The sequence below is a fragment of the Festucalex cinctus genome, chromosome 3, assembly GCF_051991245.1.
Source record: "Festucalex cinctus isolate MCC-2025b chromosome 3, RoL_Fcin_1.0, whole genome shotgun sequence".
NCBI lineage: Eukaryota > Metazoa > Chordata > Actinopteri > Syngnathiformes > Syngnathidae > Festucalex > Festucalex cinctus.
In genome coordinates, this window is record NC_135413.1 from 7,182,362 (window position 1) to 7,203,084 (window position 20,723).

At 41.5% G+C, this 20,723-nt stretch overlaps 2 protein-coding genes across 5 annotated transcripts in view; both read right to left on the reverse strand.

The window, feature by feature from the left end:
* The window catches only part of LOC144015521 (fibroblast growth factor 6-like), a 17,565-nt gene extending 8,482 nt beyond the window's left edge, over window positions 1-9,083 (reverse strand). The window contains exons 1-2 of the mRNA XM_077515576.1: window positions 8,419-9,083; window positions 7,805-7,908 (exon numbers count right to left, since the gene is read on the reverse strand). Of these exons, the coding sequence (XP_077371702.1) occupies window positions 7,805-7,908; window positions 8,419-8,767 (453 nt within the window). The 5' untranslated portion in view covers window positions 8,768-9,083. The remainder of the gene's footprint in view (window positions 1-7,804; window positions 7,909-8,418) is intronic.
* Window positions 9,084-12,266: 3,183 nt separating this feature from the next.
* The window catches only part of LOC144015522 (solute carrier family 45 member 3), a 70,403-nt gene continuing 61,946 nt past the window's right edge, over window positions 12,267-20,723 (reverse strand). For all 4 annotated transcript variants that reach the window (XM_077515577.1, XM_077515579.1, XM_077515580.1 and 1 more), the window contains 2 exons: window positions 13,529-13,794; window positions 12,267-13,446 (listed from right to left, as the gene is read on the reverse strand). In XM_077515577.1, coding sequence (XP_077371703.1) covers window positions 12,976-13,446; window positions 13,529-13,794 — 737 coding nt within the window. In that variant the 3' untranslated portion in view covers window positions 12,267-12,975. The remainder of the gene's footprint in view (window positions 13,447-13,528; window positions 13,795-20,723) is intronic.

The following is a 20,723-nucleotide window of genomic DNA, read 5'->3' on the forward strand; positions in this document are numbered from 1 at the left end:
CCTTATATGACATAAGGGGTACAAGTGTCTACAAAAAAATAGATAAAAAAATAAAAATAAATCAAAATAAGAACAAATATTAAGCAAAGGTGTGTTTTTGTAAGAGGTGTTAATTTGTGGAATCATTTTGGTAATGACTTGAAAAGATGCAAGTCAATTGTTGAGTTTAAAAAAAATGTTTAAAAGTAAAGTTCAAGAGCATTATTGTAATGAAAGTGTAATGAAAATTGTATATGAGTATGAGGATGTATTATTGTGTATGCCGAAGAAATTAATGTACATACGCTACTAACAAATGTACGTATGTTAAAGTATAATTGTCTACATGAGCAGGATTACAAATTCGTTTATTGTAATGTATTAATTTACTGTATTCAATAATGAAAAAAGTTAAAAGATACAAAGAATAAGGAGTAGGACTAGATAAGTTTTTAACTTCTTCCTACTCCCTTTGGACATGTAAACATCACAAATAATTGCTATGAGTTTCTTCTTTAAATTATTATTTGCTACTTGTTTATGTTTATATGTTATGTTTATATGTTCAATAAATAAACAATAAGTACTCAACACTAAAATAATGTAAAATGCATCACAGAGCATGTAGCATTAAAAAATAAAAATCTCATACTGTGCTTATTTACCAACCAGTTGCAGCACGTAGCCTTACACACCACACACACACACACACACACACACACCCACACACACACACACCACACACACCCCCACCCACCCACACACACACACACACACACACACACACACACATCCTTGTACATATATCTTTGTGAGGACATCCATTGACATAATGCATTTCCTAGACCCTTACCCTAACCCCAACCATCAAAAATGATTGCCTAACCCTAACCCTTACCCTAAACCCAACCATAACCCAATTCAAACCTAAACTCTAAAACCAAGTCTTGACCTTACAAAAAGAGGTCTTGAGAAGTGAGGACCGGCCAAAATGTCCTCACTTCACAAAAATGTCCTCATTCTGTTGGATAAAGACGTATTTTGGTCCTCACAATGTAGTATGTACAAGAACACACACACACGCACTGGGAGCAGCGGGAGGGTAGTCACGTGACGTCATTAAACGTAACGTGGGTTGCCAGATAAGCGCTCATATCCACCCAGTTTACACGATGTAAAGTTGTGTGAGTCAGTGTGTGTGGGATAATAATAATAATAATAATAATAATAATAATAATAATAATAAAATAAATAAACACCCCCAAAACAACACAAAAGACGCGGCCAGATATCCCGCTTCGATACCAACGGTACTTCGGGTATTGTATAAAAGGCAGTATTGTCACATTTTCAGAATCTTGGCATCGACTTGGCACCGAAGTATCGGTTCTTGTGACAACCCTAATATATATATATATATATATATATATATATATATATATATATATATATATATATATATATATATATATATATATATATATATATATATATATATAAAAACAAACTTTTTATTAGATCTAGAGTTGCCCGGTGGCAGAGTGGGACTTCATTTTTTCCACAGAGCTTTAGCTTGCGGCATCGTGTCACTTTACTACAGTGACGCTATTTACATTATTGCATAATGCCATTGAGCGGCGAGGCTAAACAATGAAACAGCGCCGATGTATTTGGAAGTAGATGATAAGTCATTATCATCTTTAATGTGTAAAGTGGAACTTGCTAGAACTTTGTGCAAAGTGAGCACTTTGTGTGGTGTAGAGTAGATGCGTTGCACGCTTCGCTGCTATGCGCTGCACTTCACTGCCAGGCAGCCCCGCCGCTATCAGGCGCTGGCGACTTTGAACATGGTCCGGGTCCTCCTCGCGGATCCGGTAGCAAACGTTTCATTTGCTCCTCGTGGATCCAGCGGAGGCATCCACCGGGACTCTGCAGTAGAGTCGGAGAGACCCCGATGCTTAGCCTAGCCGAGCCTAGCACCGAATCAGGAGGGGCCCGACGTCCTTCGACGGGTTGCTAAATCCCTCCCGGGCGGGCAGTCTAGCTTGGTGCAAGTCCAGACCAGTAAGGATAAGGTAAGAGTAAATACATTTTGCTTTCTTGCTCTTCAAATGCAGCCTTTTGTTTGTTGTGAAGTTAGCTTTGTTTCACGCTGTAGCCTCTTCAGACCTCCGTTTATTTTTTTATTTTTTTTCTGCTGGGCAATTCTTTTTTTTTTTATTTTATTATTATTATTTTTTTGCTGATTTGACTCACTTAACTCATTCACTTCCAGCCATTTTCACAGAAGCAGTTCTGTTAGCTCCCGGCTGTTTTACTGGATTTTGACTGATTTTGCAAGGCCCACAGAATATTGTATTCAATTGCTATAAAAGCATGGAACCTACCAAAAGATTAAAGTCTCTTCTTTCATCAGGAAAAAAAAGTATGTTTCTATCTGTTTCCGTTTTGCAGCAATTAGCATTAGAAGAGAGCTAAGTTTCATCAGTTTTCACAAATCTATTTAAAATTGTAAATAATTTAGCTTTTTTTTCTAGATGGCCCTGGTTGATCTCCTTTGTTCTGCTGCCACCTGCTGGCCGTTTGTGTAATAACTACCATTTCTGCAACCGTTCTTTGCAGCTGAGAGGCTGCATCAAAGCCTTCTGTATGCTCTAGCATAAAAAACAACAACAACAAAAACGTATAAATATGTCTTTGGGACACTTCCAACATTAAAAAAAAAACCATTTACACGTTATTGGGAGAAATGAGTGAAGAACACCATGGAATTTTTTATTTTATTTTTATTTATTTTTTTTTGTGGGGGGGGGGGGGGGGGGGTATCTCATGTTTTTAGTTGTTACTGTAGGATATAGTGGATGCCAGGATAATTTGGCTGTAACATGTAACAAGCTTATATGCAACATTTTTAACATGAACATCATGCAAATGAAATTGCGATTGTGATTGATTAGTTAAGATCCAATCATGAACCACAAGTGCTGACATAATCCAAATTATGCGTTTTATTGGTTTAGACACTGAATATTTCATGTCCACTGCAACCATTTATGGGTCTGAAGAGGTTAAAACGGCTACAGTAGGTGATCAAAAATAAAGCTTTTGTGAAAATTTAATATACTGGTTAATAATAGTCATTTCAGTAACTAATACATGTACCAAAAAGGGGGTTTTAATGCCCCAATCACCATATAAAAGGTGTTGGGGTGTTTTGTTTAAAAAATAAAAATAAAAAGCAGAGGTATCGGATCACGACTCTGAATCGGCCGATCTTAAAATGAAGAGACTCGGACTCAGGTCCAAAAAAAGTGTGATCGGGACATCCCTACTTCCAACCTTCCTCGACTGCAGCATATGTCCAGTCGTAACAAATAAGTCATCAATAATTTTGATGTACACATTAAAAGGCATTCAGGTGAAGGCATCAGGGGAAGAGTTATTAATTTGATCAAATATCGTTTTGCCAGTGTTTAGTGTGTTTGCTAATAGGTTTACACAAAACAGGTGTGATCAGCAAGAACATATTACATCCGGGTGTAAATCTAGATAAAAATGCACATAAAGGCATTTCATTTCACATTTTCCTTGTTTACAATGGAATTGTTTAACCGTCCTATAAGTCATCCTACATAAACCAGGAAATAGCCCGCAAAGTAAACAAACCGTTTACCGTTTTACCGTTTGGGTCTTAAGGGATCTAATAATAATAACAATAATAATAATAATAATAATAATAAGGTGGAGATAAAATATAGACATGATATAGGTTTCATGAACTTTCATCCCTGAACCTCTCAGAGGATGACGATAGCCAGTTTTGAAAATCAAAGATAACGTGTTCAAATATTGAACAGTTAATATTGCTTATTATATGTTACATTTGGTTAAATGTAGTCAAAATTTGTGCCACAATATAGACATGATATAGGTTTCATCCCTGAACCGCACCCTTTGGATGGATTTACTTATCAACTTCAAGGGGAAGTCGACCCAAAAATGTTCTTGTTCTTTACAATAATATATTCTATGCACCACTAATCTAAAAATAGTATTCCTCTTAATATTCCCTTTTTGGAAAATGAAGAAAGCAGCAAAATCTACCTTTCTGTATCCATGTAAGGAGGTTGGCCATTTTACATTACAGTAACGACCATTCACGGCTCACCTGTTTTCCGAGTTTGGCCATGTGATGTTCACAAGCTGAGCTTTAATTGACCTTTCGCATAAGCTCCGCCCCCCTTAGTTACTGTTGCTAGTCCGTCAAGCTTGGTGACTCCGACAGCACAAGCCGTGACGGGAAGACTTACACCGGCGTGTATTAGTGATTTCTTTTGGAGCAATACCAGTGCAATATCCTCCAGATCGAGGCAAAAAGGTTTACAATATGCAGTGGAGGGTTATAGTCATAATATTAAATTAGCCAGCGAAGGGGAAACATACAGGACGCACGCTAAATCTGAGAAAACCCCATGACCTATACTTCAGATGCAACCAGCACAGCATTATGGACCAGTCGTGCTCTTGTACTGCCGGGTAAGTTTTCTTACTTATATTAGTCTAGTATTGTTAAAATATGAGGATTACTGTTAGGTCAGCAAGTTAGCTAAACTTCGGTGTTTATAGCTAGCTAAACAGTGGGTTTTTTTTGTCTTTGAAAGCATCAGATCAGTCATTGTTATTCTTTGTCCATCATAAAAAAAATCACCCTAGCCATGGATTTAGTTAAGGTTAGCCTTCGAGCTGCTCCCTTGTCTGGTTCAACACTTGTACAGCAAGCACAAGGTTGGGATACTCCGGAGACGGGTGTCCGTTCACAAAATGCTGCATGAAAAATGAAAACATGAAGATAAGCTTGGGGCACTTATTAGGACGCTAAGTTTTCCAAAATTGACGAAGCTTTGTGTTAACGTTCGCTCGCAACATTTAGACAACTGCAAAAGCTAACAGAAGACATTAAACTAACATTAACCACTGACTGAACAAACTTAACTTAGATGGCAATGGCATTCTAGTAATATATATATATACGTGGTAAAAGGGGGGGGGGGGGGGGGGGGGCAACAAAGTCGATTTTATGGGATGGATGGCACGCCCGACTTGGGTCACCGATATGCCTTTATTTCACTGTGGCCCCCGGATCAAGCATTTCTAGCGGGACGGCTGTAGCACACGTTCTTTTCTTTGATATCGTTTTGTTATTGCCCCAAAAGCAAACTACACTACAGCTAGCTAGTTAGCCCGATAGAGTTAGCATAGTCTTACCTTAGCACAGTCCGATTTACATACTCCGTAGGCACACCGCTTCATCATTTTGGAGGTCCGGAGCTTGTAAATTGTTGTCACTCTTATTCCGTAAAGTTTGATGGTGGTTAGCGGTCTCGTAAGCCATCAAATAAAATCAATCAGACTATGGACGTCATCGAGAGCTGAGTAAAGCGTGACGGACTATGCTTACATAGCAACGGTTGCTTAATGTGTGATTGGTCAATGCTCGTTTGGGGGGCGGAGTTTGCGAAAGGTCAATTACTCATTACCTGAGTCATGATGTGACAAAATGGCCGCCCACTGAGGATAGAAATGGGTGGATTTTGCTGCTTCATTCAACAATATTAATCATCATTAGGCAAGTAAGGCATGTGTAACAGAATGTTTTTATTTTTATTTTTTTTATGGGGGGGGGGGGGGGGGCGGTGACAGCCCCTTTAATTCATTACATTAAGTGAAGTGGCTACAACTAGCAGTGATCGTATTCAAAACTGCACATTTTATGGCTTTTCATTAAAGTAGCTCCCTAAAATAGAACATAAAGAACGTATACATGAAAAAGAATATTTCAAGTCCCTCAGTAGTCAACAAAACACCAGCCACCATGTAAAGAAGGCAATACAACGTCACTTCTGCAGTGCTGACAAGCCAACATGGCGTTATGCAGCAGGCAAACCGGCTGCCTCCATCAAAACCCATGTGGCTAAATTCAATCTCTTATCAGATCATCAGCACAGTGGCAAGCTAACACGTCATCACTCGAGAGGAGATACATTCTGCCTGTCAAGGATGTCGGCCCACAAGCCAAGCGGCGGCCACTAACGGGAACACATGTCATTGTCATTGCAGCGCCAATGACATCAAGGTTACTGCTGACATGCTCACAAATCTCTACTACTCAAGTCAAGTACCTTTGAGCACATCCAAACAATATGTTCAAAGGACACGAAGGTTAAGTGTTTGCTATATTGTGTGACCATTACATTAGTGAAATACACACTGTTGCACAATAACAGCTCCGGTTGAATGCATCTGAGTTTACACAGCTGAGAAATCAACCAAAATCCATTCATCCACACTTTTAATGATAAAACCAGAAAATATCAATCCATCCATTTGTGACAGTGCTTGTCCTCATTAGGTTGAAGGTGAGCAAGAGTCAGGACAAATTAAGAGAAGCTGGAGGAAACCCTCGCAAACATGACAAGAACTCAACACAGGAAGGCTGGAGCAGAGAGTTCAAGCCCAAACTCAGAACTATGAGGCAGACGTGTTAACCACACATCCACTGGAATAACCAACAAAAACATTCCAAGAAAGAAAATTACAGGGAAAAAAAGAACAAACATTTCATGACCAATGCATTCCACACCTTACACCCAGAGCATTTGTTTTTGCTTTTTGGTGGTACTTGGGTGGGGGCACAGCAGCCAAAACAATTAGTATTTAAAGATTGAGAATTAAAAAAAAAAAGAATAGGCACCAGAAGAAGGTATTTGACTTCTTCAAAGCTCATTTTGATAATTTTATTGTTTTGACATTTTATTAATCGTGAGTTGCTCATCTCACAAATTGTTTCATTGTAAAACAATTACAGTTTTTGACAAGTGAATGTTATGTAAAGAAAATGTAAATCATACTTAAGACATTGCACACGTGAGATTGATTGATCTTTCCATCAAAAAAATAAAATAAAACACAAATGGTGGTGTAAAAGAGATTTAGCCGTAAAGAGTCCTTTCTCTGGATGAGTCGGTTGTAATATTTCAAGTGGTCAGTAAGTGACCACCTCATGAACTGTGGCTTTATAGGACCTACTTATAAAATTGTAATTATAGCTCATAGTTATGGCGTGACACCTATAAAATATTGCTGTTAACAGTTTTGTAGGTGGTCATCAGCTGTTCAAAAAAATAAATCCTGACCCTTAAATCACTTCTGTCAGATCCCCTTCAAAAACACAATTTACATTGAGCTCAATAACTACAAAGTATAACAAAGCTAGTCATTTTTTGAGGACGCTCCAATCAGCATACCTCTATATTATTATGGTTTTATTGATTATTTATTATGCAACATTCGCACATCTGTCTCACAGTTCTGAGGTTGGGGGGTTTGAATTACAGCTGTGGCCTTACTGTGCAGATTTCCTCCCATATATTTAAAACACATGCAGATTACAGTATAGTTCAAAGACACTTTTTATTACCCCTTTTGTGTAATAATGTAATGTACCCTGTGATTAGCTGTTGACCAGTCTTGGGCGTATCCCACCTCTGGTTAAAATCAGATGGGCTATTAATGAATAGATGGTTAACTTGATTGTATTAAAGTGTAATCACCATGTACAGGGCCCGAACTTGACACTTGAGTTTTTGTCAGGAGACATGAGAGGACAGATGCAATATAGATCAATGTCTTCATTTTCATTTGACTTCTTGGTAAGTGGGCCCAGTTGAAAAGTTGCCGGTGTCAAATATTTGGAATGTGTCAACCCTACTGGCTCATGTACATTCATCAGCAGCCCTTATAGAAGAAAAGTGAGGTGCACACCTACCGTCCCATATAACCTCCCTCGTCTGTTCATGGCGACATACAAGTCACTCTTGACTCCGTACAGGCTCACCACTCCTCTCTCCACCGTGGAGATCTCAATGAGACCTGAAATCACAAATAATTTGAGAGAGCGCGACGGCCGGCCGGGGGCCTTTTTCCTTTTTTAAACAGAGAATAATTTATGATTCGGATCGAGCATGCATTGTGTCCACTTCTCTGCGCCTATGGGTGTAACCTTGCAGCGTGACGACTCTTTGTTCTGCATCCTTCACATCCGATCACATGCCAGCGCATTTATTTATTTATTTGCGTGTGTGTGTGTGTACGTGTGGCAGGATTGCACCATTTGCGTGGTCGTGCTGAGCGGCCCGCCCTAGCTGGCCCGCAGCGTAAAAATAAGTTGTGTCTAAAAGCGTCCATACATTCATGTCATGCTCGGGGAGGAGGGGAGGCAGAGGAGAAGAGAGGAGAGGACGAGCAAAGGAGAGGAGGGGAGGAAAGGGGAGGGGGCCGGAGGGGGGCGATCGCTCGGCGCTGTTTGCTTTTTAATAGAATTGTCTTTGCGCCCCCCACCGAGATGACACACGATCATGCAAATGACACGGAAGAACTCACTGTACTGGTTCTCGTGGTGGACACCGTTGATCCTGCCGTCGGGGAGGATCTGGAGGTGGAAGCCGATGCCCACGTTGCAGTAGAGCCTCCGCACTCTCTTGATGCCCAGCAGGTAGTCACTCTCCCAGTTGAGCTCGGGCTTCTCCCCGGAGATCCCCAGCACGGAGCGAGAGAAGAGCGTCTCCCAGCGCTTCTCCAGCAGCAAGGTGCCATTCGTCCGGCCGCTGGGGAGCGGGTACGCCGACACCATGCCCAGCAGGAGGCTGAGGAGAACCGCCGCGGTCAGCGTCCAGTGCGGCGTGCCGGCCTCGCAGGACATACTGACGAGGAGCCTGTGAGCTCCGGCCATCCGGTTTACCTTCAGACCACGTGGTCCAAATTAATGAGCCTAAAAATACCGCTCTTCTTGTTTTTCTCCCTTCGGCATGCTGGCTGAGGGTTATTTCTGGAGCTGTGCAGGGCATGAAACGCAAGCCCCGGTGCAGAGGAGGAGAGGAGACGCTGGAGGTGATGGTGCTGGTGCTGCTGCTGGTGATTACCATGTTTTGCAGCTCCTACCTCCACGCCTCTCTCTCTCCCCCCTACACACACGCACTTGCTCTCTCTCCTGCTCCTCGACCAAAAAGAAGAAGAGTTGCAAGAAATAATCCGCCATGCAGCGCAAAAAAAAAAAAAAAAAAAAAAAAAAAAAGAAAGAAAGAAAGAAAGAAATGAAAGCCCCCCCCTCTCAGGCCGGCTCGGGGCCACGCATCCTCCCTGGATCTTCTGACTCCCAATGCAAGGCAGAGATAACCCTGATGGCAGCAGGAAAGCGCCTTCAATGTTTTGTCATAGCTGGCCCAGTAAGAGGGTGGGGGTGGTGGGGTGGGGGACTTGAGCGGGCCCTCAGGGCAGCACCCAAATTGGGTCGGTGGTCATATGTCTGTCAGGCTGTTTCCTTATTTAGAAAGAAGGTGTAAAAACAGTCCCACTTGTCACTGGAGAGCAATGACAGCGCTCCTACGGTGCCACTTTTTCTGCTACACCCTTCAATAACTTTAGCAAACAAATCTATGGATGACATGGTTAAACTGTGATTCCCAACCGGGAGATCACAAAGTGTGCCGTGTGAAATCGCCTAAATTCAATTAGTCTGTTCACAATCTATCCCAATGATGTATAGTGACAGAACAATTAAATGCTCTTCCACTAGATGGAAATAAACCTCTGGGACACATTTTTTTCTTACATCAATTAAGTTATATGCCTCGGCTCAAATAAAGGCTGGGAAACACCGATCCACACCACCCTGTTTCAAGGTTTAAGTCCTCCATTCGAGTTAAAACACTAAATCCCGCCACCCAGTTGTCCATTGCAGCATGAGCTCTACAGTAACACATTATGATCTCAGCATGTTTCCCATGGTACATATGTAAGAGCAAAGCGGAGACCTGACATGGAACGGCGCACATAGTCCACATGCCATTCCCGGCGACACGAAAGCCTATCGTCTTTTTCCATGTAACAGATAATGTCAACAGCTGCATGGCCATGTGTCAGTGAGGCCACAGCGGTGGGCTGCGCTAAACAGTCACTTCTTGGGATCTCCGAGGGATGGCACCATTACCAAGATAGTTTTCTCCACAGCTTCAGGGAAATGAAATTTGGAAGGAGGCCTCAGTCCAATCAGTAACTTGTAATAGGGACAGATGTTAGATAAACAATCAATTAATGATTTTGAAGTAGTATCCAAAAAAGATGTCTTTTTTTGGGGGGGGTCCATTTTAAAGCAATAATAGTATTTGTTTGAAGCATGTCCTGAAACAGAATGCAATTTGTCCCAAACAAAATGCTCACGTGTCACATATCATCATACTTCAATATTTGATAAGAAAAAAAAATCATTAAAACTTGCCAGCCATTTTATGTTTTATATTGTTTATAAAAAAGCTGTTTGGAGATCACATATTTAATACAGCGTAATCTGACGGATGAAAAACGTTCTGTCACGGCTGCATGCATCAATGACAACAATCAGTAATATGTGGCAAATGGTTAATAAAAACAAATTTATCAAAATTCAAGAGTCTGAAATTGGCACTTTACACTGGCTTTAAAAATCCAACAAGACAGTTGGTTGAAATACAGTCCCCTCCAAAAGTATTGCAATGGCAAGGTCAACTCCAATCCGATATGAGGCAAAAGTGCAGAATTCCAGTATTTATTTCAACTCGCTTGAAAAGTGGTTGGCTTCAAACAAAAGGTCCTGAGTTGGTTAACACATCTAGATGTAAATACCATGGAACAAAAGCTGCAATTCTCAACTCCGTCTCATGTTCATCTTTTGATCTTAAACCCAAATAACTTCAATATAACAACAAAAACAAAGGAATTGACCTTTCTGTTCCAATACTTTTGGAGGGGACTGTATAGTTATTAATTTAAAAAAAAAATATTTACTTAAAAAAAGAATATAAGAGACTTCTAGTGGTAATAAAAGCAGTGCTGACTAAATGTAACAAGATGTAACAGCGTGGCAAAGAAAAACAAAAAGACGCTACAGGGCAAGTTTTCATGTTAAAATAAGTTAGGACTGAGGATGGTTGCATTACTATACAAATAATTTATGATTTTCACAGAAATAGCCCTCATCTTTGCATCTAAAGCAAACGCCAAAGGTCAATATCTTTAAAAAAAACAACAACTTTTTTTTTCTTTCAATAAAAGCATTATAAATAAATACATATGTATATACAAAAGGCAGAAAAATACAGGCACTTTTTTGACAATTGTGCTACTGCTAGATGATGTTTTTTGTTTAGGTTCTGGGACGAAACTATTCATGTGTTAAAAAATACAGATTATTTTAACACGTCAGGCATCTAAGGACTGTATGTACCTGCTTAAGTAAAATAAACACAGATCTACAGTGCGCAAATGAAACAGCCTGGTGATTGCACCAAATGGACTATTGAGTGTGACCACATACACGTGACCGCACACGCTCACACATTACACCGACAGGCTGGCCTTCCACAGTCCCTACTGTCATCTTCAGTACCCAAATGGTTGAACTTAAGTGAATAAATGATTTGGTCTTTTGGCAATGGGTGAAATGTGTGAATGTCATTGAGCGAGTCACTATGTAATAGCGCCCATGTGGGAGTCGTAGATTGTCAAGGGGCATAATTATGTGGAAACATGAAGGTGTAGCTGGGAACATCAGTGGCATTGAACAGAAGAGGGCACTACAACAAAGTGCTAACCTGAGATGTTTGTCCTGATCATAGAGAGCAGTCCACTTTCACACCCTCAGAAGTAGTCTATCGTCCAGTTCTAATGAACTACCTCTTGAACCACTACTGATGAGACACTCCTATAAGGATAGGAATTAATCTACTATAACATTATAATTTTAAATAGACACTTTTTGTTCCCTAATGGATTCACGTAAAATGCAAATGTGGACACAAATGTTAGTGTGCCTCTGTGGCATCAATTTCGTTTCTGAGAAAGGGTTTTGTCGACACAGTTGACACTAAACCGGAGTGACAAACATCAATATAACTTGAAGATACAGTATAATATATCCTCGTGAGATAGTGGGAAGGTCAACAATAACTGTATGAAATCTCCCTAGTATCATAAAGCCAGGCTTAATTAAAAGCGGGAGTCAATGCTGTATTGTGTTAGTGGAATGTGCGTTAAGCAGCAACATTCACCCTTGTTTATCCATCTCAGGGGGCGGCCATTTTGCCACTTGCTGTTGACTGAAAATTACATCACAGTTGCTCAGGCCTCAAGTAACAACCAATCACAGCTCAGCTTCAGAAAACAGGTGAGCTGTGATTGGTCGTTGCCTAACCCCTGAGCAACTGTGATGTCATTTACAGTCCACAGAATGTGGCAAAATGGCCACCCTCACAGATGGATAAAAACGGGTGGATTTTGCTGCTTAGTACAAATTCATACAATATTCATAAGAATGCCATGTTTAGATAGACTAGTGTGGCTGCATAGAACATAAAGACATTTTCTGGCTTGACTTCCTCTTTATGTGCGAGCAGCGGGGACGTTGATTTGTGCTAGTGATATGTTAAACATTATGGTAGCATTCCCATACTTGTTGATTGAAGTGGCCCTCAATGGACGTGACAATCACCTTTCAGCTTTTTCTCACTTCTGTGAAGTATAAACATGTAGCATGTGTGTCTGGTGAGTGAAGGAGCAAGGCAACTATTTTTACAGTTGGTGTCACCTTGCGTTATTGTACCAAGCAAACTGTTATTGTTATACCCTGTATATAAAAGAGAATTGAATAAATTGTAAATGAAGTTGTGGAAGAAGGAAAACTCTCCATTAAATGAGTAAAATGTGTGGCTTTAAGCTAGCGGCATGTCCCTGATGACGTAATCACTCTTCATCAAATGAGCAAAATTGTGGCTAATTAAGCTAGCGGCATGTCCCTGATGGCGTATTCACTCCTTTCCACACTGCCTCATAATGGCACACTTTTGATAAGGTGCACACGAACAAAAATAGAGCAAGGCCTCCTGGGATACAATATGAACACCAGCATTATTCCACAATCTTTCCCATAGGTTTTCCATGCGAGTCGCAACCTTTGAGATCCTTTTGGTCAAAGACAATATGATTGGCCAAATAGATGGCGACAATGCCTAATATTACGGAGCAGGCCATATAGGTGGTGACTGACTGTGCGAATTGAACAATGGTGCCCATGAGGAGGGTGGGGATAACCTGAGAGAGGAGGAAGGTGCTGTCTAAGATGGCAAAGTCCAAGCCCACGCCGCGATCTTCATATCCTGACTCCAGCTCCTCCTGCTCGGGGCCGGGGGAGCTGTGAGCTGAGCCGTTCTGGTTGAGGGGAGCGGAGTAGTAAATGTCCTGGCTGAGGAAGGCATTTCCAAAGGAGGGGCCAGCCATGTTATTTAGTAAGCTCTCCTCTTCCGCTGGAGTCAAATAGTCTCTGGTAGTTGTAAAACCATTCTTACGTGTGTTTTTGGTTTTCCTTTTTGGCATGTACACCTGAAGTGGGACGAGACACGGTTTAACTGCTGTCTGACACCCCCACTCCCCCAACCACCATGAAAAAATACATAATGCTTACCTTCTTCTCCTTGTGGTAGAGGCAAGTGAGGGTATAGGGCAATGTCTGCAGCGCAGCATATGCATAGCCAGTGAGGGCGGCCATGGTTGTAACGAGGACCACGCTTTTCGACAGGCAGATGACCAAAGCAGACACTGTGAAGCTCACCATGCTGCTCAGGTAAACCCAGCGTGACCCAAAACGGTGAACCATACGACTCATTATCATCGAGAAGAAGGTTGAGGTAGCACACTGCAGGAATAAACCCAGACTTCCCATACGGATCCCTGAAATAAGAAAATAAATTGAGTTGGCGCATGTGACATAAAGCTCACAGCTTTTCTCATTAAATGGGGAATGAGAAGCCAGATGAATTACACCAAAAATATGATTGATAAGCTTCCTTTGTTTCCCTTTTGAAGTTTTTCTTGTTTTACATTGCCATATACAGTGTAAAACAGTGTTGTGTAAATGGCTCACAAAATTACCTCTTGTCCTTTTGCAGATACATTACAAATTGTGAAAAAGTGACAACCAAATGCTTGAATACAGCAAAGACTGCCAATGTTTAAAGTGTGAGTCTTAAATGGCACTTTGATCGTTTAGGAACCAGTCAACCCTTTAAACACACAGGAAGGGAGGATAGGGAGGGAGGACGTTCAAAGAGCTTCTTGATACTCACATTAACCTTGGATAAATCATTAGGAAGCATGTGAGGCGGAACACAGAGTCCGGCACATATTTACTGAAGCAATGTGCCTCCAAGTCTGACCCACTTGGCTGGCCACACAACTATTAATCTGAGGTCTTGCCAAAGGACAAATACAGAATCTGAACTTAAAAACAAAACAGAGAAAGTAAATCAGGGCTCTAAACTTGGGATAGACCGATTATTGGCCGGGCCAATTATCGCCGCAGATATTTGTCATTTTGACCAATATCGGCATCGGCCTTTTAAAAAAATCTCACGGCGGATAAGGGATCAATTTAAAACTTTGTTAATTTTATTATCGGCCCGACCCCCGGCTACTGAAGCGCGCTCTGAGGACATGGAATGTCACCTCTCTGGTGAGGAAGGAGCCCAAAATGGCGTGCAAGGCCGATAAGTTCCGACTAGATATAGTCAGGCTCGCCTCCAGACACGTCTTGCTTGGGTTCTGGTACCAATCCTCTCGAGAGGGGTTGAACCCTCATCCACTCTGGAGTTGCCCATGGTGAGAGGTGCAGAGCACGTGTACTTATTGCCCCCTGGCTTGTCGCCTGTACGTTGGGTTCACCCGGGTATACGAGAGAGTAGCCTCCCTCCGCCTTCAGGCGTGGGGACGGGTCCTGACTGTTGTTTGTGCTTATGCACTAAACAGCAGCTCAGAGTACCCACTGTTTTTAAAGTTCTTGGAGGGTGTACTGGGAGAGGGCTCGCTATGGGGACTCCCTCGTTCTGCTGATGGACTTCAACGCTCACGTGGGCAATGACAGTGAGACATGGAGGGGCGTGATTGGGAGGAACGGCCTGCCCGATCAGAAGCCGAATGATGTTCTGTTATTTGACTTCTGTGCTCGTCATGATTGTCCATAACGAACACCATGTTCAAACACAAACCTGCACTTGGCACCAGGACATCCTAGGCTGTAATTCGATGATCGGCTTTGTGGTTGTGAGGGTTAAAACATCAAAGCAACACTCGCAAAACGCCAAACTGTTATTTTTCCCAACCAGATGCCTTAAATATGAAATTCAAATCACGTCTTTCTCTTTCTGCAGATTTGCGGCCCCATGTGTTGGACACTGGTGAAGAGAGGGGCGGAGCTGTCAACTGATCACCACCTGGTGGTGTGTTGGCTCCGATGGTGGGGGAAGATGCCGATCCGACCAGGCAAACCCAAACATATTGTGAGGGTCTGCTGGGAATGTCTGGCAGAATCCTCTGTCAGAAAGAGTTTCAGCACCCTCCTCCGGCAGAGGTTCTCCCTTGTCCCTGGGTAGGCGGATGACATTGAGTCTGAGTGCACCATGTTTCGCGCCTACATTGCTGAGGCGGCTGATCGGAGCTGTGGCCGTAAGGTGCTCGGTGCCTATCGTGGTGGCAATCCCCAAACCCACTCAGTCACTGAGGTGGTTGGAAAGCTCCTCGGTGGCAGGTCCCCAGGGGTGGATGAGAGCCGCCCGGAGTTCCTAAAGGCTCTGGATGTTGTGCGGCTGTGATGGTTGACACCCCTCTACAACATCCTCACGTGGACATCGGGGACAGTGCCTCTGGTTTGGCAGACCCACGTGGTCTCCCTTTTTAAGAAGGGGGACCGGATGATGTGTTCTAATTATAGAGGGATCACACTCCTCAGCCTCCTTGGTAAGGTCTATTCAGGGGTGCTGGAGAGAAAGGTCCGTCGGGAAGTCGAATCTCGGATTCAGGAGGAGCAGTGTGGTTTTCGTCCCGAGCGCGGAACTGTGGATCAGCTCTACACCCTCGGCAGGATCGATCGAGGGTGCATGGGAGTTCACCCAATCAGTCTACATATGCTTTTTGGTTTTGGAAAAGGCGTTCGACCAAGCCCCCTGACACGGGCTGTTTGGTCCCTGTACAACGACCGGTGTCAGAGTTCGGTCCACATTGCCAGCATTAATTCAAATTCATTTCTAGTCAGAGTTGGACTCCTCCAACGTTGTCCTTTGTCACTGATTCTGTTTTGAACTTTTATGGACACAATTTCTAGGCGCAGCCGAGGAGTTGAGGGTGTCTGGTTTGGTGGCCTCAACATCACATCTCTCTTTTTTGCGGATGATGTGGTGCTGTTGGCTTCATCAAGCAGTGATCCCCAACTCTCACTGGAGCCGTTAGCAGCCGAGTGTGAAGTGGTTGGGATGAAAATCAGCACCTCCAATCCGAGACCATGGTCCTCAGTCGGAAAAAGCTGGAATGGCCTCTCCGGGTCGGAGATGCGATCCTGCCCCAAGTGGAGGAGTTCAAGTATCTTGGGGTCTTGTTCAGGAGTGTGGGAAGGATGGAGTGGGGGATCGACAGGCAGATCGGTGCACCGTCTGTAGTGTTGCGGACGCTGTGCTCGGTCCGTTGTGGTGAAGAACAAGCTGAGTCGAAAGGCGACACACTCGATTTACCGGTCGATCTATGTTCCTGCCCTCACATATGGTCACAAGCTGTGGGTCGTGACCGAAAGAACAAGATCCCAGATACGAGCGGCCGAAATGAGTTTCCACCACAGGGTGTCCGGCTCTCCCTTAGGGATAGGGTGAGAAGCTCGGTCATCCGGGAGGGATGCTCTTCAGCATTGAGAGGAACCAGTTGAGGTGGCTCGGGCATCTGGTTTGGATGCCTCCTGGACGCCTCCCTGTTTAGGTGTTTCAGGCATGTCCCACTGGTGGAGACCCCGGGGATGACACAGGACCCACTGGAGAGACTATGTCTCTCAGCTGGCCTGGAACACCTTGGAATCCTGCCGGAGGAGCTGGTTCAAGTGGCTGGGTGAGAGGGAAGTCTGGGCATCCCTGCTCAAGCTGCTGCCCCCGCGACCCGACCCCAGATAAGCGGTAGATGATGGATGGATGGATGGATGGATGGATGGATGGATGGATAATTGTATTTATTGTATTATTCTTTATTAGTTATTTGAAATATAGGAAAACATTTTTCATTGAACCTGTTAAGGCATGCTGATGATCCTAGAGGTCACTGAACGTTTTGCTTGAATTTGAAAAAGATGTCTATTGTCTAAAACGAGTAGCGAACGCTCGAGAGCCACTGTCCTCCCTGTTTTCACCGTCTCCCTTCTCCAACACAGCTGACTCAAATGATCAGTTAATCAGCAAGCTTTGTATCAGCCTGATAACGATCCTGATTATCACATCAGGTGTGTTGGTGGAGGGAGATATGCAAAACAAGAATTGGAGTTGGTATTTTAATTTTAATTTTTTTACACCAATATTTTCCCTTTTACTCAAATAAATATTGGCTTCAAATATTGGTTATTGCCCTCTTGGACGACAACTACTATCATCATCAGCCTAGAAAAAAAATATTGGTCCATCTAGTTTTTCGCACTGTGGTGCACCAACATTTTGACCGCATCACATTTAACACCACAGTTTTGGTTTAATCTTTATTATTGTTATTTTTTTTACATTTTTATTTTGGACAATATTGACTGGTAAATGATTACAAATCTAGTCAACAAATTTCTTCATTATAAGTACAATTCCCCACGACAAGAACTTTACTTTAATAAAGACACGCCGTTGCAATGCACCAAATGAGACAGCAGGCATTGCAGGACACTAGGAGGGCTGGGCGATATGGTTGAAAAATGTTTCATGATGTAAGTAATTCATCCGCCAATATCAATAATTATTTTGTTTTAGATTTTTAGTCCTAATCAAAATTTTTCTAGTATTGAATGGATTCAATATACAATACAATACAATATACTATTCAAGGCGAAAATACTGTTCAAACTAAGTGGTATAAAAAAAATTAAGGAATGTACTGATTTTGTGTACATTGTAGTGTAATGTTTCCATCCATGCTCCTCTTGCAGTGTCATAAATGCATCTTTTTTACACAAATACGCTTCCCCAAAACAGTAGTATTGATAGACATTTACACAGACTGTTCATTCAGTCATTACAAATGTACTCTTAAGCGCAGCATCTCGAAAAATTTCATAAACTAATACTTTCTTGCAGTGCATTCATTTCAGATGACCCGCAATCTTAGGTTTAATTGAACTTGTTCGCGGGCTCATTGTTTGATAAGATGGTTGGGCTAAAAATTTCCTTATAGGTATTGTAATTGTAGCACAAATATTGTAGCCTCAGCCAGGAGCCCAGCAAATTGTTACAAAGAACAGTGTTAACAGTTAACAGGAGATTGGGGTTTTCTTCCAAACTTTTCTAACTTACACACACATCAGGGCTCTAGATTAACTTTTTGCATTGGTTGCACCAGAGCGTCCAAGTTCCAACTTTTTTTTTTTTAAAGTTTCATTTCATAAAAAATAAAACCTGTGCGAAAATGTTTAGACGACAATACTGTATACTGTTTTTAAATAAGTTTTAACATAAACCTAACATTCGTAGCTTGCATAACTTGCATAAATGCCACAATTAAGGAGTTAGCATTGTAAACATCTTGTAAACCACCCACCCACATTCTGCCACTTGTGTAAAATTAGCTGCAGACAAAGAGGGTGGGGAAGTCGAACTCGAATGCAGTCTGAAAACTATTGGCCAGAGGTTTGCAACAGTACCCATTGTGAACAGTAGGGGTGGGAGAAAAAAAAAAAAATCGATATCGCAATATATTGTTGCGCTCTCTGTTGCAAGAAATTATCGATACACTGACGGGAGATATCGATGTAATGTGTCCTGTTGTGCAGTGTTATGTTATAAATGTTTATGCACTTTAATTTGTCTCACTTTACAATGTTTACAGTTAAAAGACTAAGAGGCAGTGAGGCACTATGCAAAACTTTGTACTAGGGGTGTTAAAAAAAAATGGATTCTGCAATATATCGCGGTATTACATCACGCAATTCTCAAATCGATTCAATAGGCGGCCGAATCGATTTTAAACGTCCATTTTTGATGGAAAAATATTCAAGAAAATGTCTTACTCAGGGTTAGGGTTCACACCTTAATCATGGAAAAATGTTATATTAATTAATGGAACATTAAGCCTTAATAGTTTATTTCAAAGCCGTTCAAATATGAAACAGATTACAACCTGTTTGTTAAATACAGTGGCTCACAGTTATGACTGAAGTTTCAGATAAATAAATAATACATTTTCATGCAAATCTTAACAGTGTACATGTACAAGTTTACTGAATAGTATTTTCTAAATTTGAGTAAAAAAAAAAGATCGCAACAATCGACTTGTAAATTCGTATTGGGCTTAATCATATTGAATCGAATCGTGACCTATGAATCGTGATACGAATTGAATCGTCAGGTACTAGGCAATTTACACCCCTACTTTGTACATTGTACAAGTTTTGGCATTGAATAAATGCATAATTAGATATTTTCCTTTTTATGGGCGTTTGTTGGCTTTTTCAGTCACATATCATGGTATATTGCTAAAAAGAATTTTGACAATATATCAAAAACCGTAGATATCATGTATCGTGATATTATTGATGTCGTGAGCCAAATATCGTCACAGTATCGAATCGTGGTATACCCGTATCGTCCCAACCCTAGTGAACAGTGTGTTAATCTACTAATTAGAAGATGTTTCAGTCATAAATGGTCAAATAAAATGGCTAATGTAAAGATATTTGTGGGCAAATTGTTACAAAGAGCAGCTTTAACATTCAAGAAATTCTCAATTTACTTACATCTGCAGCTATTCCCACTCCATATCTGATGGCCTCACTTAAACGTGACACGCTGCACATTTTTTTTTACAACGATATGTTTTCCCAGAAACTATTATGATAAACAATATTGTTGTTATTTTTCTATGCAGATCTTATGATAGAATATCTTTTTAATCTCAAGAATGCTGAATGTGGACATTGGAATGTAGAACAATAAATCAAATATCTTAGATAAACAAAAAATGTAAATAAAAGAGACTGCTCACAAAAATCGCACTTAAGGAAATATTAAGAGTTGATCATTAAGATTTAAAAACAAAACAAACCAACATTTCTCAAAACGCTGCTTTCTCAACATGTTGAATGGCTGCTGCATCTTTTTTTGATATAAAGCCGGCTCACGGTTACGATGTTGAAGTAACCACCTGTTTCGAACATTTGGGCTGCCACTTTGTCAAATGCATTTGGCCGCTTACTGAAAATAAAAACATTGTAATGGCTCTACTCTGTTTTTGTATTTATTCCACCTTATTCATTAGCAAGACAACACTTTACAAATGTAGTCACTCCACGTTTGCACAGTATGGTTGGCGCATGAGGGAGTTTGAATGGACTAATCACAACAGATAATAATAATAATAATAATAATAACAGATATTTGAATTTGATTTGAACCGACTTAAAACAACATGGACAATTGTGGTGAGAGTTATAATTTAGCCCCGCATGTGGTTCATTTTTGACACGTGTCAGCTTGACAGCTTGAGAAACGATCGCCTCATTCCCCTCAAACATTTGAAGCTTCTTCTGACTTACGCCCCTGTCCTTGCACCTTGGTGGAAGGTTTTATTTTAGCCCTATCTGACGGAGGCATAAGCATCTG